The sequence below is a fragment of the Anomaloglossus baeobatrachus genome, chromosome 6 (genome assembly GCF_048569485.1).
Source record: "Anomaloglossus baeobatrachus isolate aAnoBae1 chromosome 6, aAnoBae1.hap1, whole genome shotgun sequence".
NCBI classification, from domain to species: Eukaryota; Metazoa; Chordata; class Amphibia; order Anura; family Aromobatidae; genus Anomaloglossus; species Anomaloglossus baeobatrachus.
The window spans coordinates 114,559,928-114,584,988 of NC_134358.1; the positions used below are offsets into that span (position 1 = coordinate 114,559,928).

At 37.7% G+C, this 25,061-nt stretch overlaps 1 protein-coding gene across 7 annotated transcripts in view; it reads left to right on the top strand.

The window, feature by feature from the left end:
• The first annotated feature begins 10,464 nt into the window (after window positions 1–10,464).
• Window positions 10,465–25,061, top strand: part of EYA1 (EYA transcriptional coactivator and phosphatase 1) — a 227,883-nt gene continuing 213,286 nt past the window's right edge. For 6 of the 7 annotated variants that reach the window (XM_075353181.1, XM_075353184.1, XM_075353183.1 and 3 more), the window contains exons 1-3: window positions 13,085–13,670; window positions 18,930–18,987; window positions 24,004–24,131. In XM_075353181.1, coding sequence (XP_075209296.1) covers window positions 24,008–24,131 — 124 coding nt within the window. In that variant the 5' untranslated portion in view covers window positions 13,085–13,670; window positions 18,930–18,987; window positions 24,004–24,007. Of the gene's footprint in view, window positions 10,489–13,084; window positions 13,671–18,929; window positions 18,988–24,003; window positions 24,132–25,061 lie in introns of those variants that run through there. The other variant, XM_075353182.1, reaches the window with a different exon arrangement.

The following is a 25,061-nucleotide window of genomic DNA, read 5'->3' on the forward strand; positions in this document are numbered from 1 at the left end:
AAATCCACCTGAGCATCATCCTCCCCAAACCCACTGCCCGCAGCACCTCCTCCATGAATATCCAATTAACTCTGTCAAACGCTTTTTCTGCATCAGTCGACAGGAGCATTAGAGGCAGCCCTTTATATTTAGCCTTATGGATTCAATTCACAGCCTTAGTAGTGTTGTCCCTTGATTCTCTTCCCATCATAAACCCAACCTGGTACGGGTGAACGATCCCCCCCAGCAGCGGGGAGAGTCTATCTGCCAAGATTCTAGTGAAAAGTTTCAGGTCCGTGTTGAGGAGGGATATAGGCCGGTAGCTAGAGCAAGAAGCAGGGTCCTTACCCTCTTTAGGGATGACTACTATATTAGCGGCTAGAGAGTCCCTCGGCAGGGGGGTTGTTGCGGAATGTGGGATATTTTAAAGGCTCATATTAGAGGTATGACTTGTTTCTTTATTATGTTTGCTCATATAGTGCTAACATGTTAAATCAACTTTAAGGGTGCTATCATCACTGTCCCCATTGGAACTCACAATCTAAATTCTCTATCAGTATGTCTTTGTAGTGTGGGAGGAAATCCATGCAAAAATGTGGGGAATATACAATTTGCAAATGGTGCACAAAGCATGGAGCCACTACGTATTAGTAGTTTAGCAGCCATTATTAGTTGAGTACAAACATTTCAAATTTGGCAACGAGCCCAGAGATCTGTGAGCAAAGATACCTGATATGGAAAATTGAGTCTGGTCCCTCTGCCAATCTCAAAATAAGCCAAAAGTAATACTATTGGTCCTATCAAGGAATGTTGGTGTTTCATATCGTAAAAAAATATTTTTATGTCATTTATCTATTTTATGTTATTTTTTTATTTTTATATTTTAAATTGTAACACATTTTTTAAACAAAATATGAGACAAAATGTGCAAGTTGTAAATCATGGACTTTTTCATTTGTGCATCTTGATAGTTTGTCTTTGTAAATATGCAGAAATGCATATTAATTACTGTAAAAATAAATAAGAAAGAATTTTGCATATCAAATGTCATGCCAACTTTGTTTTTTTATTTTAAAAGTTACATGTAGAATGTCATTTTACTTTTAAGAATTATTTTGTGTACATATATTGTTCTTGGGGTACAACTTTTGTAATTATGAATTATACAAAAATGCTAACTTCAATGTTAAAAGTTCATTTCAATTTGAATAGTTTTTCGCTTGCTGCTTTCACCTATCTTACAATCTAACTCCCATTTAATTGTTAGAGAACATATTATCATGACATTGACATATATCATTAGCATTATATTGACATATAGCCATATGTTAAAGCAAGAAAACAAATGCTCTAAAAAACTAAGACCCTGTGGGAGAGATGACCTATGACCTTGCTGCAAAATGCAGAAGTGATCACAACATTCTGCCTGACTTTATGAGTGTGATTCACATGGTGATCTTCAAACCAATGTGTAGTCCATGAAGACGACTGTTTCTGTGCTGAAAGTTATTATCTTTTTGTAAAGTATGCACAATATCTGCTGAATGTTTCAAAATCATGATGGTTAAAATGATGGTTAAAATGATGGTTAAAATGTATTGAAAGTGTACAAAAATGTGCTACATATAAATGCTTCAAGCAGGGAAATTTGTGAGATGGCCAATATTTTGAAATTTGTAAGCTTTTGGTGGCTTTTTTAGCACCTATGTACACTTAAATGACTTTAAATCATCATACAGCCCTATCGTGATCTATGTTCTTGTCCAAAATTATTCTACAAAGCTTTAAAGAGAAAAAACTCACCAGAAAAAAAACACCAGCCAACACAGGTCAAAATGGCAGATGCACTCGCAGGATGCAGTCGGCCCACTATGATAAAGGCAGAGGTAACACAGGTGCAGAATACCGATAAGACAACCGCTCACAGTCTACCAACTCATGGAGGGGGTGGTTGCTGGCATTAAACAGGCACACTAATGAGTGCATCTGCCATTTTGATCTGTGTTGGCTGGTGGCTTTTTTTTCTGGTGAGTTTTTTTGAGTTTTTTTGAATTTATGTCTTTTTCAGTGAACTATTTTAAATATAGTGTAGGGACTCGTAAGCATGGGGACCCTTGATGTTTGGGTTACGATCTTAAGTATTTTGGCCAAAAAATAGACAAATACTTCACATTTAATATCATTTTATATAATTTTCTATTGCACAATTTTCAGCAGGATGTAGCCAGGCCCTTTGGGGTGCCTGTGCTGTGTGTCAATTCCCTTATATAGTGCTGGGCAGCCCGCCTGATCTACTAGTATGGGCGTCATCAATAGGCTGTAAGCCAGACACTGAGCATTGCATATACCTGTGTGACTGGCATCTTATGTAAAACCTCATTAGTGTGCATGTCTAATACCAGCAACCACCCCCTCCATGAAATGGTAGGCTGTGAGTGATTGTCTCATCCGTATTCAGCACCTGTGTTACCCACACCTATATCATAGGGGCCCTGTTGCATCCTACGAGTGTATCTGCCATTTTGACCTGTGTTGGCTGGTGGCTTTTTTTTTTCTGGTGAGCTTTTTTTGATTTTTTTCTGAATTTATAACCTTTTCAGTGAATTATTTTAAAGCTTTAAAGGGGTTGTTCACTACTACTGTTGTTGACAACTCCTTAAAGCACCACTCTAGCATTATTTTTTATTTCACCATTGGAGTGGCACTTTAAATCCAAGTCTCATGCACCCTGTCTTATACCTAATACTCAGCTGCCACCACCTTCATCTATTTTCAGCATCACTCCAGTCGGTCCCCGGAACTTTGTGACCTGCTGGCAGCTCAAGTGTTTCATGGAGAAATCTGGAAATCACTATTCAACACATCTCTATGAGAGCCTCATTTTGTCTTTGTTCTGGCCTCATTTTGGCTCTCATAGAGATGTATTGGGAACTTGTGACGTATCTTCTGATTTCAGTCATACATTACAGTCACAAGATGGCGCTGCGGGCCGGAATGAGGCCAAAAGAAAGTGAGGATGCCAGAGTGTAAGAATAAAACCTGAGGCAGGGAACTTAGGTTTTAACTACCACTCCAGAGCTGAAAAATGCTAGTGACGCACCCCAGGGCTTTGGGGTACTCGGTCCCCGGCAGTATGTTCACTGGGACAGTTCACTGGGTGACCCTTGACCGGTCTGTGACCCTGGGGGTCGCTTAAGAGGGGTTATGTACATTGGAATGATAATAAAGATTTTGTCGTGACACCATTTACAGGTTGCGAATATTTAGATGGAGCCACCACTGCACAGTCTCTCGCTGCTGGGGCTTATGTTAATGGCAGCCTGGATCTTGGGCCCTCCGCAAGTAGAACCAGGCCCCAGGGGATAGATGATGGCGTTGGGCGCGGAAAGAAGGTAGGCTTCACAAGGGATTGCAGTGTAACTGGTTTCTTTACTCACAGCGTTGATATGGCTGGCAACCCAATGAAGGCTGGTCCTCACCACTGGTCCCCTTAGTTCCAGTGCCAGTGTGTTGACCTGGTAGCTGTCTTCCCCTGCACCTGTCTCTGGTTGGTGGGTTCCCATAACTTGGAGCATCTTGGGGTCCCCTCCTGGTTGTCTTTCAGTCTTAGTCTGTACGGCTGGTGACTTGAACCCTGTTGGGCCAGATCTCTGTCTTGTTCCGAGGTTCTCCCGTTGTTACTGTGCCCAAAACCTTTAGATCGGTGAGGTCCTGGATGGTCCCCTCACCATGCACATTTTATCAGGTCTGCCTGGAGCATTTTCCTGACCTAGAGCTTTGCACCCCGTCAGTGCTTTGGTTCTGAGAGTACTCCACCGTACTCCTTCGGCAACCACATGCCTGAGCCGGACAGGTCACTGCTATACTCTCCCATCAGTACCGTTACGTCTGTCTCCTTTCACGTCCACTTACTGACTGTCTGACCCCTCCCCCCAGTTGTCTAGTGGACTGGATCGTTTCCACCTCTAGGTGGCCATCCATTGGGTCCAACCCTAGCCTGTCACCAGTCCTTGGGAATGGGAAAAACAGGGATTAAAATGAATGTTTTGGTGTTACCGGCACTGGTCTTCTCGGTCCCTGGGGGTAGGCCCTGTATCCTTGATAAGATAAAGTTCCCTGTAGCTCTTGATGGCTTCTGGGGCTCTACACTAGGTTGGTGCTTTAAGCGAAACAGGGGCCTATTGGATAAAAAGATCTTATACTCACCTCATAGTGTTGTTCTAGCCATGTCAGCACTATGTCTATGTCAATCCGCACCCACTAAATGGCTGCAGTGTAAACACCCAATCCCAGATGTTCGAGTTTCATTGAAGAAATTGTTTGGGCACACAGTTCAATAGCAGCCACTGATTGGCTGCAGTGCTGATGTGACAATAAAATGTAATGAAAATGCTGACTGACGTGGTGCTGTCATCAATTTGATTAGGAGGGGAGTATAAAATGTTTTTATTTACAGTGGGGTCCTGTTTTATTTTACAAGGGGTTGTCCAAATGGTGGACAATTCCGTTATTGGCGTTTTCACAATAATACCCAGAAATCAGCTTTTAATAGTAAGTTTATTACCATCAACATATTTCTAATAGATCAGTATATTTCAAATAGATGTAGCCTCTCCATACCAGTCCTGGCAGCTTTGCTTCTGGTGCTGTGCATGACAACAAATGTTGTTTCCACCGGCAGGTGACTGGAAGTGAGTGAAGGGGACTGCTTATTTCACTACCTAAGGAAACCCCCTTCTCTGTCTTTGCTTTGACTGGGACAGAGAAGGAGTTCATCTTAAATAATGAAACAAGCAGTCAGACAGCCTCCTTCTAGGGATGAGCGAACCCGAATTGTTAAGTTAGATGTCCATATCAAATGCCTTGTGTTCGGTGCTGAACACCGAACACAAACTTTTAACTGTACATTGGGTTCCTGTTCGGGTTTGTCAACCAAATAAAGCTAGTTAAATGGTTGCAGAGCAGCAAATCAGCAAGATTTTAGGCTGTGGGGACTTGCGGGGCCATCGCAGCCATGCCAAATATTGGCATGGCTGTGATTGGCCAGGAAAATCACTAAAAAAATGATGTGGGCTACAAATGCAAGTTAAATGGTAGTAAGAACAGGATAGTTATACATACTGTGTTTCCAGGATGATCTCCTTGCAGACAGACTCTCTTCCTGGCCCACTAATTCCCACTGCTTCCCCGCCCACCCTCTGTGCCAGTGTCTGTGATTAGTTCCAGACTGGTATACACGCCCCCCACCCTGTGTCCATGCCTGCGATTGGTTGCAGTCATTTTGCTGTATAGTAGTGTAAAAATAAATAAATAATTTAATAAAAATGACGTAGGCCATATTTTTATAGCCAGCGTGGGTAAAAAAAAACACCTACAGGCTGCAGCCCCCACCTGTGAGCTTTATCGTGGCTGGATATCAAAATATAGGGGGGGGCAAGACATAGGTTCCACCCAGTTTTTACATTCAGCCACAGTAAAGCAGTCTGGTGGGGGCTGGTATTATCAGGTTGGGAGGCACTATGAATATTGGCCTCCCAGACTAAAAATACTAACCTGCAGCTGCCCAGAATTGGCACATCACATTAGATGTACCAATCTTGGTGCTTTACCAGGCTTCTTCCAATTGCATTGGTCCGATAGCCATCGGGCAATTTAAGGAGTTATTAACAGCTGTCATTTTTCAGCTGTCGTGAAGTCCTAGATTAGTAATAGAAGGGAGACCCCCCCTCTCCATTACTAATCCTGTAAGTGAAATGAAATAAAACACAAACAAAAAAAATCCATTTAGTGAAATATAATACACACACCCTCTTTCACCCCTTTATTAAACCTCAAAACACCCTTGAAGATCAAACGCAATCCATACAAGGTTCCATGATGATTCCAGCACCGCTACATCCGGAGCCTGAAGAGAGTGAAAACACATCCGCTCTCTACAGGCTCTGATAATCACTGACAATCTAGGGGGAGCCCAGCTGTGAGTAGTGACGTCACTCAGTTTATTGGAGGTCATACCCGGGTTCCCATGGTATGACCTCCAGTGACCCGACTGCTTGACTGTCGGAGTGCAAAACATTGCTGTGACCTGCAATCAAATCAACCGACAGCGGCTTCAAAGTGAAATTGAAAGTGCTGCTTGTCTGGTAATCTGGTAATCTGGTAATCACTGTTAAGCCGCTACCGGACTGTCGGATTTCGGGTCACGGTCGTGTCCCGCAGTCCGACAATCCGGCAGCACTTTCACTTTTAGGCTGCTGTTGGACTGTCGGTTTGTAGGTCATCTCCTGGCAGAAAATAACTTTTTTTGCCAGGAGCTGTAGATTTGGTGCTGAAATTTATACACCACATTTCTGCACTGAATCTGCATCTTCTGAAAAAAATGCATCGAACCACGATGTTGGATTTAAGGTTTTTTGGCCAGCAGATGCAGATTTGGTGCAAGAATTTTGTGTATAAATTTCAACATCAGATCTGCATCTCCTGGCAGAAAGTCGCACAGAAGTCACGGTTTTGATACCATTTTGGTGCGGTTTCTGCCAAGCGATGAAAATTTGGTGCAGAAATCTGGGGCAGACATTTCTGCACCAAATCTGCAACTCGTGGAAGAAAAAACACCAAAACAGCATCAAAACTGCGATTTTTGTATGATTTTCTGCCAGGAGATGCAGATTTGGTGCTGTAATTTACACATTAAAATCCTGCCTCTTCTGGGAAAAACACATGACTATTGCATCAATACCACATTGGCAGAAGAGGAAGATTTGGTGTAGGAAAGTAGTGTATAAATTTCAGTACCAAATCTGCATCTCCTGGCAAAAACGTGCCATTTTCTGACAGGTGATGCAGATCTCATTTAACTCAATGAGTTTACTTGAGGTGAGGTCACTCAGGTCATTGAGGTCACCTGAAGTGATTTTATCTGAGGTCACAGGTGGGGGACTGTGGGAACCTCCAGCTGTGAATGCTGGTAACTCAGTGACATGACTGCTCACAACTGTGACTGTGTCAGTATCTGCCTAAAACCATAGCAGACAGTCACATTTTCTAATGTGCCCGTGAGCTGTGACTTCAGTATGTAACAGATGTGGGATCATTGTGAGACTTCATATGGATTACATCAGATTTGCAAGGTTGATTTTGGGGTTAATAAAGGGGTGAAAGAAGGTGTGTGTACTTTAAATAAACAATTTTTTTGGTGTTTGTGTTTTCTTTCTTTTCGCTATTAATGAGGATCTCATAGGTGCCTCTCATTACTAATCTAGGGCTTGATAGCAGCTGTCAAAATCACAGCTGTTGTTAACTCCTTATATTACCCTGACTGCCACCGCACCAGGGCAATTGGAATGAGCAGGGTAAAGCTACAGTATTGTCATATCTAATTGGTGTGACAATTCTGGGCAGCTGCAGGCAGGACATTTTAGGTGTGGGGGGCTAATACCCATGGGCCTCCCCAGCATGATAATAACAGCCCCCACCTATTTCCTTTACCATGGCTGGATATCAAAATTGGGGAAACCATATGTCTTTTTTCCCCCTTTATTTTATTTTGATATCCAGCCTTGGTAAAGCACACAGGTGGGGGCTGCAGCTGTTGTTTTATCCAAGCTGGCTATCAAAATGTGGTGGGACCCTACTTCATTTTAATTAAATTATTTATTTATTTTTACACTACTATACAGCAAACTGACTGCAACCAATCACAGACGCGGACACACGGTGGAGGGCGTGTATAGCAGTCTGCAACCAATCACTGACAATGGCACAGAGGGTCAGAGGCTAAAACAGTGAATATTCATGAACCTTAACTACCAGACCTGGAACAGAGTCTGACAGCAGCGTGATCCTCTGGGAAACACCAGAAAATACGGTATGTATAACTATCCTGCTCTTACTACCATTTAACTTCCATTTGTGGCTCGCTAGCATTTACTAAAGCCATTTCACAGCCCCGGACATCTTGTCTCCATTTACTTGTATGGACTTTGTTGTCCGGGGTTGTTCGGTATCAAGTTCTCTCGCCAATCTCGATTTTGTTTTTCTCGTGTTGGTTTGTCAAACCCAATTATCACCAAGTTCGCTCATTACTAGCCTCTTCATTAACAAATTGATTTAAGTCTCAATGGAAGCACTGTTCTGTGTTCAAAACTCTGGTCACACAATGTTTTTACATTGTTTGTCTGCTGAAGTTAGAGGAACAAATAAAATAATGTCAAAAATTGAACAATTATATTACTAATGCAAATGAAAGCAATAAGACCCCATTGTTTATTATGGTGTCCATTAGGGTGTTTTTGTTTTTAAAGCAGAAGAAAAAGAGTTGTGCATGATGTGCTTCTTACATTCTAAAACCAATATGTAATGAATCCCATAATATTCAATAAGATCCCTCTGTTTCCTTTTACATTAATAGTGCAAAGGATTCATTTCTGACATAATGCCATTTGTATGTTTCACAAAATGGAACAGGTAAAATTAATGTAGAAATGGAAGTGTGAACATTCGCTATATAGGGCTCTATGGATATACAAGTTTACTTTCAGGGGTCCATGGGTTGTGGAAGTAATAATGTGATTTGCCAAAATGTAGAAGCAAATAATAACACAAACAAAGACAAGTAAAATGAGGACGTGAACCCTACCTGTAAGAGCAGAATAATGTAGTTACTAAAGATAAGAATCCTACTCCATTCACCTCTCCACACCTCCCCTCTATGCTGTACCCTATCCACATGCAATTTAAAAAATAAAAAACCACGAACAAAGACACAGTGTTGCTGACTTTTCTATCCTGGACCAGATTTGAAAACATGGACTTTTCTTTTGGATGGTGCACCCGTACACTCCGTGGTCTGGAAATGATCCATGCATAGTGACGGATTAGGTGGTGTAGCATTGCCCGGTAAATCTTACTGTTTTCTTCAAAGATAAGTGAATTTGAACTGTAAAGTTTGGGGATCGCACTTAACACAGACTTTAAAAAAAATTATTGCCCAAGTTCTGAGTTAGGGTTCTTTCTGAGTTCGGGATGCTGACCACTCAATCGAGCATTGCTGTGCTTGGATACGGTCAGTGCGCAAGCCTCTTGCAGTCTCTGATTGGCTCTTACAGGGGGAATACAATATTTTTGGATGGGATGTGTTCTAAAAAAAACCCCGCTTTCCATCCTCAGACGTGCTCTGTTTATGGCTGGCTGCATGTGGGCATAGAGCCGAACTACCCAATTAGTGATTTTAATCAAGGTTCAGGTCAAGTCCAGATCCTGAACTGAACTTTATCTACAGTCTGGCTGAGCCCACACTTCGACGGGTCTGCTCATCTCTAGTAGAGACAGGGATGACCATTCCGTGGGTCACATACTTTGGCTGATGTAGTGTTTTTCATAAAATCACTCTTTATTAGCTAAACCGGAGGGGCCTTCTCAGTGTGATACATAAGCTTATAAGTAGTCCTCGGTATTCATGTGCGACAAGCTAACGCCTCCCATTTGTCACTGATTGACAGCTTTTATCAATTACTCTGCAAAGGAAAGTCAACTGTACTTTTCAACACAGTTAAAATGATATTCCAGTATGTACCACCGAAAAATTCTTCCTTTATCTTACATTGTGCTCATAGTAATCTATAGACAAGATCCCCTATGTTAGGAAGTGTGACACCAAATTACCATGGCCTGAAGCAAACACTGAAAGCAATATTCTGCTTAAACAAAGAGAGTGGATTTGCTGTGGATTTGCTGCAGAAAATGTGTCCAACATTTCTGCAGTCATTCCCCATCAGAACCTAAGGGTATAAAAAAATGCTGTGCGCACACTGCGTTTTTTTATACCTGCGGATTTACCCGTGGATTTTCCGCTGCGGAATTAATGTGCATGTCACTTCTTTTCCGCAGATACCTGCGGTTTTTGCCATAGATAATGGTAAAAATCTGCAGGGACCAACCTGCGGAAAAACCGTGGCAAATCTGCGGCAAATGCAAATCCAAATCCAAAACCGCGGATTTCATTGCGGTTTTGGTGCGATTTTTAACGCAGGTGCAAGATTCTTTAACACTAATACTACTGAGGTAGTCATTTTGACTACTTTTCACCATGTATTTCTATATAGGTGTCACGAGTCCAGTAGTTCTAGTGTTAAGAGGGTCTGGATTTTCCTTGAGAAAAAGTCACTTTCTAGAGCGCACATGGCCTTAAAGACAACATTAAATATTGCATTGTATTAAATATAATACATTTTTCATGGAGCAATACTTTCACTATCATTGTGATCCTGAAGGTAGAGACACGCTATATTTTCTTTGGTTTCCGTCTGCACTGCATTCTGTCTTCTCCAAGCTTAGAATGAGTAGTGACTTTTCACCTCCCTCACTGCTTTCTATTCTCTCTGGAGGTGGCTAAACTAAAACATATCAGTAGATACTAGGAGCCTCCTATGGGGGTAGAGTGGAAAGAGCAGCCAAGCTGCAGAGCGTTACATAACCCTTTCACTACTTGGACTCAATAGTAACTCTGAGGTAGGACAAATCCTGAAACATTCTTCATTGCTATAAATAGTTATTACAGAGTATTACAGTGTTACGTAATATAGTACAGCTTGTAAATATTAGCTTGTTTATTTACAAATATTCTAGAATGTTTGAATATGTTTCAATAACATAAACACCATAGAGACTGCTGGGGTATCTGGGGAAAGAGGCCTCAGCTGCAGTGTTACAGTGTTACAGTATACATCCACCGTTCCTATCGGTGGTGGAACGTCTCTGTACATTCACCAAAACATTAGCCAACAATGATTGGGAAAGGGGCGGTGACACATGCTCGGCCTTCCTGTGCAAAAATAGAGGGAGTAGCCTGAAACGGCACCGGCAAGGGGCATTATTATTGGGGCTGATTCTGTTGTCCTAGCGTCCTCTTTTCTCATGTATTTGATAAAATTGAATAAGTAATGACCGTAACATACAGTAGAAAAATATATATAGATGTAATTAGCATCACAAACAGTAATATTCATAGATATAACTACCATAAGGCATAGTAATGTTGATATTATTATTATTATTATTATTATTATTATTATTATTATTATTATTATTATTATGAATTATCATTATCAATATAATTATTATTGTTGTTATGATAATAATAATAATATTAATAATAAAAAATAATTATGATTATTATTTTGTATTATGCGTTATTATTATCATAGTAATAATGATAAATAATACAAAATAATAATAATAATAATTATTATTATTTTGTATTATGTATCATTATTACTATGATAATAATGACGCATAATACAAAATAATAATCGTCATCATCATGATTATTATTAGTATTATTATTATTTTTATTATTGTGCCGTTATTATTATTATTATCATTATTATTATTAGTATTATTATTAATTTTATTATTGTGATGTTATTTCTATTATTATTATTATAATTATTAAGTATTATTTTTATTATTATTTCTACAGCACCATTGACATGGTTCTGTACATGAGTGAAGTTTATATACAAAATACAAATATAAATTATAATAAATTATAAAAAATAAACCAACATTGACAGACAGGAACAGAGGGGAGAGGGTCCTGCCTTCGCGCGGGCTTACATTCTATATAAATGTAACTACCATAAATAATATACAGTATAATTCATACATGCATCTACTATAAATAATATACAGTGATATTCATACAAATATTTCCCATAACATATAGTAATAATCATACTAGCAATTACCCAGTGACCATCTGTACACAATTAATAACCATCATATATGATAATATAATTTGTAACCACCATAATATATAGTGATATTCATACATGTGTATATATAACACACTTAGTTAAAAGAAAAAGGTTTTGTTACCGTGTTAGCCAGTTGAAAAATGATTGATTGCTCTCAGTGAGAGAACACTATATATATATATATATATATATATATATATATAACATACAGTATATAACATACTGTAATAATTATACTAGTAATTACCCTGTGACATTCAGAAGGGAATCTTAACACAACATATAGTAATAATATATCAATCGATTAATCGATTGCTGTTTGCTGTTATTGTGTGATATTTCCTTCACCAATGTTTTTGTTGACATTAACTACTTATATATACACCGTATACAGATTCCTAGATATGTGCATAAATCCATGTATATGTGTCCTATTTAGAATGGTGTTCTGTTTTGAGGGTGAAAAAGAAAAAAAAAAAGAAAACACACAACCAGACAGCCAAGTCCAGAGTCATATTTCACAACCACATCTGTCATACATTCTCACTTCATTTTTTGTTCTTGCAAATTTTATCATTGTAATGTATTTATAACGTGCCAACACATTGCACAGCTCAGTTCAATTGTTTTGGTGAACAATCAAGCATCACCATACTTTTACACAGTGACAATGTGCGCGGAGGAGGAGGGGGTCCATCTGCGGTGTTTACTTGGAAAATGGTAATAATGGGGTGTTTTATTGGTTGGCTAATAGATTGCAATTACAGGCAAAGGACTGATGACGATAACAGATGGCTTGCTCTATCTATTGATCTATTGATTGATCTATCCATCCATCCATCTTTCTTTCTTTCTTTCTTTCTTTCTACTGTATCTATCTATCTATCTATCCATTAATCGATTGATCTATCCATCCATCCATCTATTTCTCGATCATCTATCTATCTATTTATCTATCTATTTATCTATCTATTTATTTATCTATCTATCGATTGATCTATCCATTTATCTATCTATCTATCCATCTATCCATCCATCCATCCATCTGTCCGTCCATCCATCCATCCATCCATCCATCCATCCATCTATCTATCTATCCATCATCTATCTATCTATCTATCTATCAATCCGTCCATCCATCCATCCATCCATCCCCCCATCTATCTTCTGTTTACTCTCAGCTGTAACCAGTTAAATGCCTGCTCCTCAGCTGAATAGGGTTTTCCATCTGATGAGATGTAGTTTCTCAATGCAACCTTAGCATATCAAGTGATAGCCACAGAAGAAGTTCACAACTTGTTGACAGACGGCGTTTTTTTTACACGCAGCTGTATACTGAGGCACAGCTATGGATTCATTTACATAATACAATTTTCTGAAGCTCCAAGGTTGTCTCGCAGAGCTCCAGCTCACCATCACTACTTCCAATTGTTAGATTTCCACCACTAAGATCTGAACAAGGGAATTGGTGTGGTTTTCTTTCCAAAAGGAGAAAAAAAAGCCCTCCGGCTGTATGGGCAGATCTACTTGAGAAACCAAACAAATAGGAGGGAAGAGGATTCTTTGTCTAAGGATCTTAGATTGTATCTTATTTACAGAGGAAGAAACTGACTTGGGTGTACAGAGTGATGGCCAGGGGCTGAGTGCTGCAGTGCAACAAGCTGGCTGCCAGCCCCTGCCCCTGACTCCATGTGGAAGCTCCATTCTCCAATTCTCCCTCTCACAGCAGCTCGGCTTCAGTGCCTGGGACTTTAATCAGGATTTTTAACTATTTTCTTCTGGTTTCTCTTTCTGGAAAAAGGAACTCCGAGCTCTGATGTTCACCCCAGGACAGCGCAAAGTAACAGTCTGCTCTATTTTATCCTGGAATCTCCTTTTATAGGAATTGTGTGGGAGGAAAACTGAAGACCATCCAGAGTGACTACCAAGACTACTGTGAGTATAGATTTATGCACCAACATTTTCATCAATTTCAAGGGAAAATTGTCCATTTTAATTAGTTAACTATTGTATACACACAAAAAGAATTTAAAAAAAAAAAAAGAAAAAAAAGATTTTCTACTTTTTTTATTACTTGTAAAGCAACTTAGAGCAAATCAATACATACAAAATACAGATTGTTCAAGTAGATTTAGTAGCATTTATTGCAAAATATTTATATTTGACTCAAAGTATAATAACACAATAATAATAATTATTATTATTATTATTATTATTACTACTACTACTATTTAATCTTATTACTTCCTATATATATATATATATATATATTTTTTTTTTTATATATATATATATATATATCTTATGTATAATATATATTTATATTATATATATGATATATCTATATATATATATATATATAGATATATATATATATATATCTATATATATATATATATATATCTATATATATATATATATATATATACATGTATATATATATATACATATATATATGTATACATATACATAAAAGACAAATAAATAATAAGAATAAGTAATACTAATAATTATTATCATTATACTTTGAATCAAATATAAATATTTTGCAACAAAAGCTACAAAATCCGTTTCAACAAATATATATATATATATATATATATATATATATATATATATACATGTGTGTGTAAATGTACATGTAAATACACATACAAACAAGGCAAAAGTCAGGCCTACAAAGGACATTTTTATCTTTTATTATAAAGATCAAAGTGAACTTGAATTCATATTTTATGGCCAAATATAAAAGTATCAAACATATCAATTTTATTTTTGCAATAATACACATTTATGTAGAATATTGTTAGAAAATAACTATTATTTTTATTTATCTTGGCTTTTTTTCTATTTTGTATTTAACATTTATTTAATAGTTTTATAGTTAGACATATAAACTAGATAAATTAGACATTGCAGTCAATTAGAAAGAAAAAAACAATTTAAATGAAAAAAATATTTTGTGCAAAATTAACAACCCCATGAATGCCAGTTTAAAAAAAAAAATCTATATCAGCATATTTTTTTTTGTGCGATATGATTATCAAATAAATGCAGAGTTTACAAAATCTCCTGTTTTCTTTGGAAAGATTAAAAAATACAATCTCGACAAAAAAAATCACTTACTTTCATGTCAGCTGCATTTATTTTGATAAGACGGCTCCTTCCATTTTGAAAATCTCCTTGCTTTTGGAAAAAAAAATATTTCAAATTATAGTCATTTCATAAAAAAAAAATGCTTCAAGTAAGCAAAAATACAAGGCTTCAAAACCCATAATTTGTGTAGATTCTGCTTTTGCTTTGAAATTTCCAATCCTTTCCCATTTACAGTTTACGTTTCACAGAACGTTATTAACTTTTTTGGCCTGATCCGGAGTTTTGCTGTCAGACGCTTTTGATTTTGTAATTTTACAAAGTATAATAAACACAGTAAAAGTCATGAATTCTGCTCCGCATCCTGAGCTCTGTGGTAGGGAAAATGTGAGAAAATGTGAACCTAAAGCCTTGTTTGATGATCTCGCGTAGCAAGTCTGCCTTCTGGAAATAATTTTTGGAGGTTGAAGTGCATGGTATTAACAGATTTAATGTGGCTATTCAATGGATTGGTGGGATACCAGGCAAAGTTTAACCCCTCCGTCCCCACAGGGCCTTGAAACACCCCTATAATTTTTCCCAGCCTTACACAGGTTAACAAAAATGATTCTGTCAGCCAATCAGAGGCAGGTCCATCTGTGAAGAATTATGTGTTTAATTAGTAAAAACAGGCGACTTAACTACCTCATTAACTAATCAGTGCTTGAATTTGCTGGCCCTAAATTTACATCCGAGGATCCTGCCCCTGATGTTCTGTGTCAGAGGCTGATGCTGGCAAAAAAATACAGTCCCCATATTGAGGAACAGGACTACTATATTTTTTCTTCTATATTTTTCTTTATGTTGTAAGCTCGCATAGACTTCCTGTATAATGGAAACAGCCAATGTGTCTATCACTTATCAAGTAATAAGTGTGGGATCACTTTAGAATAACACATACAGTGGTGAAAAAATACATGTCAGCACTACCAGAGATGAATTCTCCCTGTCTAGCGTTCTACCCCCCCTCTTCAACATCATCATTTTTTACCATGGACGGACAGAGAGCGCATGAAGGTTGGGGGGGCATGTGAAGTGTAGCATTTTGTAAACTGTAACTAATTTTGCTCACATCTGTGTCTAATTGTTGTCTGCCTTCACATTCTTAAGAGTCCATTTATTTTCTCTGGGCCACTATGTGGATTCAGCTGACCAGCCTAAGTGAGGATTAGTTGTCTTAAAGTTATTTTGATTAAGGAGTCATTTCTTCTTAATCTGGTAACACAGAACACATGGTTTAAAGACTCATTTAAATACACTTGGATATCTTGTTTTCTTTTTTTAAATGTATCTATATACGAGTGGGTAAGTGTGTTTTTGCATTGGTGAGTTTGTGTTTGCATGTTTGATATAGTAATGTGTTTTGTATAGCAAATTCATCTAGAATAATACATTTAATCTCTTTATCTATCTATCAATCTATTATCTAGCCATCTATCTCTTTATCCCTCTCTCCATTCATCTATCTATCATCCATCTATTTATCTATCTATCTATCCCTCTATCTATCTATCTATCTATCTGTCTATCTATCTATCTGTCTATCTATCTATCCATTGATCTATCTATCTATCTACCTGCTACATTTCTACTTATGTATTGATCTGTTCATCTCTTCATCCAGCATTTATATCTATATATCCTGTAAGCTTATTTTCTTTCTTTCTTTCTTTCTTTCTTTCTTTCTTTTCTTCACACATTTTGTATTTACATAAGCTCTAAAGTCATTTACAGGCCTAGTTAATCTGCCTATCTGTTCAACAACTTTCTATCTATCTATCTATTTATTATCTATCTATCCATCTATCCATCTGTCTATCTATCTATCTATCTATCTATCCATCATCTATCAATCCATCTATCTATCCATCTATCCATCTATTTATCTACCTTCCCATCTATCCTTAACTTTTTGCTTTTTTATTGATTTGTTCATCTCTCCATCCAACATTTAATCTTTATATCCTGCAAGCCTATATTTTCTTTTTCTTTCTTTCTTTCTTTCTTTCTTTCTTTCTTTCTTTCTTTCTTTCTTTCTTTCTTTCTTTCTTTCTTTCTTTCGTTCTTTCTTTCTTTCTTTCGTTCTTTCTTTCCTTCCTTTCACTCTTTCTCTTTTCATTCCTTTTCTCTCTTTTTCACTCTTTTCTTTCTTTGCTTTCTTTTCTTTCTAACTTTCTTTCTCTCTTTTTCATGCTTTCTTTTCTTTCTCTTTTTCTTTTTCTCTTTCCTTCTTTTATTTCTTCAGACATTTTATGTTTACATCGGCTAAATTCATTTACTGGCCTAGTTGATCTGCCTATCTAGTTAACAACATTTTATCTATCTATCTATCTATCTATCTATCAGCTATCTGTCATCTATAATTTATCCATTATCATGTGCAAACACATTTTATGCATATATAGGTTAATTTGTTTTTCAGGCCTAGCTGACTTAGCTCTCTATTCATCAGTCATCTGTCATATAAGTTACCTATTCAACAATCTCTTCAATCTATCTATCTATCTATCTATCATCTATCTATCTATCTATTATCTATCCATCTATCTATGTATCTATCATCGCTCCATCCATTACTATACACATATAATGATAAAAATATTAACATAAAAAGTAAGTCCTGTCTTTTTAAAAAAAAATCTATAAGATTCAGTCTATCTACCCTATACACACATTACTATACATATATATTGCCCTCGTATAAGAGAATTAATGTCAGTGCTGAGTTAATACTGTTAATTTACACTACATAAGGATTTACAAGAGGGAGCTTGCGGATAATGTAAGTGGAGTAGAAACATGTATCTCTAAATTGGCAATTCTTGAGTAAAACAGGAATGTTTAGGAAATAATATGCATTAGTAAAAGGATAAAAAAGTGAATTTATCTCAACAGACCAAATTGCACTTAAAATACCTCATCTCTACCGTTTGTGCTGAAAGCATCAAAGAGCCATCAGCAGAGAATGAATGGAGGCACACATCAAAGTTTCCGGGCGCAGGGCTATAGACAATATGTTCCTGTTGCCTATGAAAAGTTTGTTTGTGCTTCCTGAACCTGAAGTCTTTCTACACCTTGCTCCTTATCACCTGTTTTCCCATATACACTGCCTGCATTAATGAATGTCATCAACAGGCCACTGATCTTAAAACCTTCCTACCAAACGTACCGGAGATCCAATCTCTGAGTCCGTCTCTATCCAGGTTAAAGGCAATATGCGTGAGATCCACAATGCCACGCACAAAAGTGAGAAAAGAATCCTCGCCGCTCTATTATATACATACAAACTGCAAACTCACTTATACAAATACACAGAAACTGAGTCATCCTCTCTGTGAAAGGAAACATAGTGCGGTGGTTTTCTAAAGCAAGTCCTGATTAAACAACATAGAAGTTTACACTTGTTTACTCTGCATTTTCGGTGTTTACCTCATGTGCGGTTTTCAGGTTTTCCCAATTAGGACGAGAAAAATGGAAGGACTGTACAATCACATTACAAATTACAGCCCCATTCCTCCATTTCCCTTAGCAAACCTGGAAATTGAGCTGTACATTTTTAAATGAGAAGAAAGTTGTATGATAAATTTAGGAGACTGTCAAGAATAAAAGTGTCTGAGGGGGAAATAGGATTCAGTGATCACAAGAGATGAGGGAGTCTTCAAGGATGCTGCTCTTGGTTTAATGCCTCGTCTACGTCTGTTCAGCATGATTATTGTTAATAGCTACCTTATCCATGCACCTTGTACCAGCTACCTTAGAAAAACTGCTTTGCATGTTGATTGGGGGAGGGGTAATCCATTTTGCAGCTGTCATAGACCAATGATGAATCACTATCCCTGCCATTTGGCCGCCTTCCCCCTGACGGGGAGAAAGAGGAGGGGAACAGCAGGGAGAATCCACACTTCAGACTTCTAACATGAAGACAAAATGACTCTAGTGCCACAGTGTCTTCTTCTGTGTAGCTTCTGTCTGGTATCAGTCTAGCAAGGCTCGGCTGTAGCCACCATTCAGGCTGGAGAGTTGGATATTATAATAACGCTACTTGTATGTTGTGACTTCTAGGTATAAAAGAAAACAACTTTTAGATCAGGTCAGATGTTGCGGTTTCTCCTTATCAAAGGTAGGAATCATTTTGTTTTTCTTTTCCTTTTTTTGAAAACTTTACTAGAAATTAATTCTGCGGTACACTGTAATTACAGGAACTACATGTGAAGAATAACTACATTGTGTGGAAAATGCTTTGATTTATTGCATTTTTACAGTATGGATGGATAGATGGATAGATAGATAAATAGATAATAAATGGATAGAGGGATGGATGGATGGATGGATATAGATAGATACATGGATAGATATATAGATGATACTTAGATAGATAGTAGCAAAAGATGTATGGTTTGTTGGGCGCCTTGTACTGACTTTTTATATTTTAATGCGTTGTTCCAATTTTTTCATTATTTTATTAGATGGATGAATGGATAGATAGATAAATAGATAATAGATGGATGGATGGATGGATGGATATAGATAGATGCATGGATAGATATATAGATGATACATAGAAACATAGATTGATAGATAAAGGGATAGATGATAGATGGATAGATAGATAGATAGATAGTAGCAAGAGATTTATGGATTGTTGGAATGCTTTGCACTAACTTTTCATATTTCAATGTGCAGTTCCAATTTTTTCATCATTTTAATAGATAGATAGATAGATAGATAGATAGGAGCAAAAGATTTATGGTTTGTTGGGGGGCCTTGTACCGACTTTTCATATTTCAATGCATTATTCCAATTTTTTCATTATTTTATTAGTTAGACAGACAGACAGACAGACAGACAGACAGACAGATAGATAGACAGATAGATAGATAGATAGATAGATAGATAGATGGATGGATAGATTGATAGATAAATAGATAGATGGATAGCTAGAGAGATAGATGATAAAGTTGGGCTGGTTATCTATATCTTCTTAAGTCGTTAATTATTTCTTATTTTACATATAATACAATATAATAATATTTATTCATTTATATAAGCTATATGTCTATAGGTTCTTCATGTTCGAAATGCTTTAAATCATTATTAAATCCTGATATGTATTTTCTGTACTTTATGTAAAATGACGTCTAACTTATTTTTTTATCACCGGCACAATATGGCACTAATATAATGATACTGACTATAATTAGAAAGCAATACCTACAATGATCTGTGGTGTATTCGGTATTACACATTATTATTACTATTATTATTATTATTATTATTATTATGGCTTTTTTACAGTTTGGTAAACTACACACACATTTGTAAAGAGAATAAAAAAAAATGTATGTATATAAAATGATAATGCCTGTTCTAGAAAAGGAACTTTTATTTCTTTTCTTAGCGTTATATTATAGCCAATGTGTACAGAAAGTATTAGCCTCTTTGTGCTGTAACTTATTGTGATGCAGTCTCATTGCCTTAGTGACAGCTGAGCTCCAGCCTTGTAGTAAAATAGCTGTATGGATCCACTGTATGTTGGTCTTATCCCTTTTCAATTGGGCACGCTTTATATAATCCACAAAGCAAACAACCAAGCAGACATAATAATGTTTTAATGCTGCATTTGTTTCAACGGAAACAGAAGAACAATTAAGGCTATGTGCACACACTGCGTTTTTTTGACGCTGCGTTTTTGTGCGTTTTTGGCCGCTAAAAACGCACAAAAACGCACCTGCGTCGAAAAAACGCGGCAAAAACGCACGCGTTTTGCCGCGATTTGGTGCGTTTTTTTGCTGCGTTTTGCTGCGTTTTTGCTCACTGCGTCCTTATGCGTTTTTTATCAGTGAACAAAAAAAAAAGGTCTGATGTCATTTCCTTCTTCAATGTGTTCTTCATTCTCCACTAGTGTATGCAGAAGAGCAGACAGCTGCAGAACTACAAGGCTCAGCATCCTCGATCCAATAGTGTATGCAGGACAGCAGACAGCAGCTGTCGAACTACAAGGCTCAGCATCCTCCATCCAATAGTGTATGCAGGAGAGCAGACAGCAGCTGTCGAACTACAAGGCTCAGCATCCTCCTTCCAGGACTGTATGCAGGATTTCTTTGCCCCCCAAAAAAAAAAATGACGTGGGCTTCGCCATATTTTTGTATGCTAGCCGGGTACAGCAGGCAGGTACGGGCTGCCCCCAACCCCCAGCTGCCTATTTGTACCCGGCTGGGAACCAAAAATATAGGGAAGCCCTTTTTTTTTAAATTATTTCATGAATTTCATGAAATAATTTAAAAAAAAAAATGACGTGAGCTTCGCCCCATTTTTGAGTCCAGCCGGGTACAACTAGGCAGCTGGGGATTGGAATCCACAGTGCAGGGTGCCCATGCTTTCTGGGCACCCCCGCTGTGAATTGCAGTCCCGCAGCCACCCCAGAAAATGGCGCTTTCATAGAAGCGCCATCTTCTGGCGCTGTATCCAACTCTTCCGGCTGCCCTGATGCCGGGTGGCTAGCCAGGTAATAATGGAGTTAGGGCTAGCTGTATATTATCAGCTAGCCCTAAGCCCGAAATTCATGGTGTCACGCCAATATTAGACATGGCCACCATGAATTTCTAGTAAAGATAAAAAAAAAAACACAACACAGAAAAATATTTTTATTAGAAATAAAACACAACACAATTAGTGACTCCATCTTTATTGAAATAAACCCCCCTCCGCAGTAATCCTGGGTCAGGGTCCCGCGCCGTCCAATCAGGATCCAATATCATCTGATCGGTTTGCTGGAAAGCATACCGATCAGATGATCTGTCAGGTTCAAGGATGTGAATCCCATCACACATCAGCTGATTGTATAAAAGCCGATTATACAATCAGCTGATGCATCAGTAGAAAAAAAAAAAAAATAATACTCACTTATGTGCTGAATTACCGGCAGCTCCCGGAGCGATGGGGCGGGAGTCTGATCCTGTCCGATCGCTGCAGCAGCTGCCGGTAATCAGGGATGAAGTCTCCTGACGCATCCGCTGATACCGGCCGGGCGCCCGCGTCAGCCCGAGACTCGATCAGCTGATGCGTCAGGTGACTGCATCAGGTGATCCATCGCCAGGTCCTGTAAGCAAGGTCCTGCCCCGGGGAGACTGCACACAGCCAGAGCGGGAGCGGCGATACCGTGACAGGAGATGGGAGCGGGCATGGCACCGCGAGGCTGCAGACAGGTGAGTATAACTTTTTTTTTTTTTATTCTACTGTTAACTTTTGTTTTCGCAGCCGCTTCCACCTCCTGCCTGTACATGGCGCCGCACGGCAGCATACATGCACAGGACGGGAGATGGACGCGGCGGTGACGGTACCGGGAGGATTCATGCTTCTGTCTATACTGACAGAAGGAATCCTCTTCCTGTACACGTCACTTTACTACCCACCTCCTGCGCTTATAGCTGCGTTTTTGGTCTTAGAAACGCACCAAAACGCAGCTATTTGCGTTTCTCATTGCGTCTTTCAACATCCCATTGAACTCAATGGATGAAAAGCGCAGTGAAAAACGCGGGAATAATTGACATGCTGCGTTTTTGTGGTCACCACAAAAACGCAGCTGAAAAAAAACGCTGTGTGGGGACAGCAAAAATGAAAACTCATAGACTTTGCTGGGGAAGCAAAGTCATGCAGTTTTGAGGCCAAAAACGCACCCGAAAAACGCGCAAAAACGCCGAGAAAAACGCACCGTGTGCACATAGCCTAAGTAGTTTGCCAGAGTAAACACGTGCATCATGAATACTCCATTTGCTGTCACAGGACTGCAGGCTGCATCAATTGCTTCAAGTGTTTGTAGACCCTTTAAAACACAATTGGATGATAAATCATGGCAGCTTGTGAGTGCTGAGGCCTAATTCAATGACAGTAGGCTGTTTGCACTAATAGACTGATAATGCAGATAATTATCTCTATTAGAAGGGAGGTGGAGGGTTAATACAATACCATATTGAATGTGCACCGTCACATTGGTCACGGACTAATGAGCTTTACTTTTAGTGCAGCAGCTGATCATCTGTATTAATATTGGTATTTAGAAAGTAGAAACGTAACAGGACAGAAAGTATAAACTATCGATTCTTCGTCCATTGAACAATATTTCATTGTAGCGGAATTGTATAAAAATTAATATATTATTAATAGTGATGAGCGAATACTAAATATTTGGGTTCGGACTATTCGTACCGAATACCTAGTACTATTCCGGTATTCGTCACATATAACGAACCCAATGAAAGTCAATGGGGAACCCAAGCATTTTCCTGGAAAATCATCAAGAAAAATACTCGGGATCCCCATTGACTTACATTAGAAACACAAAAGGGATTTAGTCAGCTCACAAGTTAGTAATGAAGTCTATTGCAGCAGATTCTGATAGTGCCAGCAGAGAATAAATGGATGAAGGAAGGAATACAGCAATTCGGGATCTTCATAAACCATTATTTTATTGTACAAAAGAAATTCAAATTGTAGGACTTGGTAGAAAAAAAATAAAAAAAATAATACATAGGGACAACACAATCAAGCAAACGCATTTCGGATTATGTCCTTAGTCTTTGTACAAAGACTAAGGACATAGTCCAAAACACATTTGTTTTGATGTCCCAATCTATTATTTTTTTTATTTTTTTTTTATCATGTCCTACGATTTTAAAGAATGGTTTATGAAGTTTCCAAATTCCTTGATCCCTTCCTTCCTCCATTGACTTACATTAGGTTAGTTTTCCGTGACAAATACTGGAATAGTACTTGTATTTGGTACGAATAATTAAAACCCAAAAATTTAGTATTTGATCATTACAAAGTATTAATAATAATTAGAATATAATTTATATAACCAAAGATTATTATACTATGATGATGTTGACTCTTCTAATATTGTTTATATAGTAAGATATATCTCCGGTTTGACCATCTGCTTTTAAGTTTCAGATAAATAGTAAAATCTTACTTGATTATTAAAGAACAGGCAACAGGCTGTGTTTTTTTATGCTATGGAGCCTTGAACATATGGTACAGAATTGCACTAATAGATTGTTTCTGTGGTAGGGCAGGAGGGGGGATTAGCTATGATAGCTGTCCATTGTATTCATGGCTGAAATTGGCTTCATTTCAGGTCTATGGAAATGCAGGATCTAGCTAGTCCTCATAGTCGACTAAGTGGCAGTAGTGATTCTCCCAGTGGGACGAGCCTTGATAATTCTCACATAAACAACAATTCCATGACACCAAATGGCACAGAAGGTAAGTGGCATGAAATAAATGGCCTCCAACAATGACATTGACTAGCCATGGTTTATTTTATGGGATCGAAAGTTCTTACTTGTAAAATATGAAAAACTTCGAAGACAGACTGAAATATTGGGAAAACATTAAAATGTATAAAATCTAATAAATATTAATAATTACCATAATTTTAATTATTAGATGAAATGTATTAAGTGGATGAAACAGATATCCCTAAATTTCAAAAACCTAAACTTATATTAGGATCCACTGAATAAAAATGTCTTCGTTATTTACTGAGAATATTTAAAAAATATTTGGTAGGATGCTACTCGGTCTCTCATGTTGAGGTTCAGTTGTTTGAGTACAATGACGTTGGGTTGATTATTATGTGACGGGCCTTGGAATGAAATCTTAAAAATCAGTGTATATGAAATAAAGCTGATGAGTAGAGATGGTGTAGATCATATCTTTGTTGGATGCTATTGATTAATGCAACTGGTTGAATTAGGAGTCTTCAAGTAATCAACCTGTGGATTGTAATGATCTTTGACTGATATCTTGTCAGTGACAACCTATAAGTACGTTTTCCAGGATCATTATTCTGTCAAAATCTCTATACTTGTTTATGGTTACCTCATATATAAGCCTTCTGCTTGTTTTTATACTGATTATTATGAGACTCTTATACATCTTAAGGAGCAGATGGTGTATAGTCAGTAGGTGTCTATATTTAATGTTACATACACAAGTATTTCACAACTACTAGAGAAGCATAATACCCTTTGTACAGGTATTAAATGTTTAGTGGCCCTTTAATTAGGCTGATTATATGATTCCCCCTCTTTTGTTAGGGTGATAAACATAAGTTTGCAGAACCTTCACTCCAATTGGTCGGCCAAATTTTGCCCACTCCCCGATGTGTATTGGCTATTGGATAAGCATTCT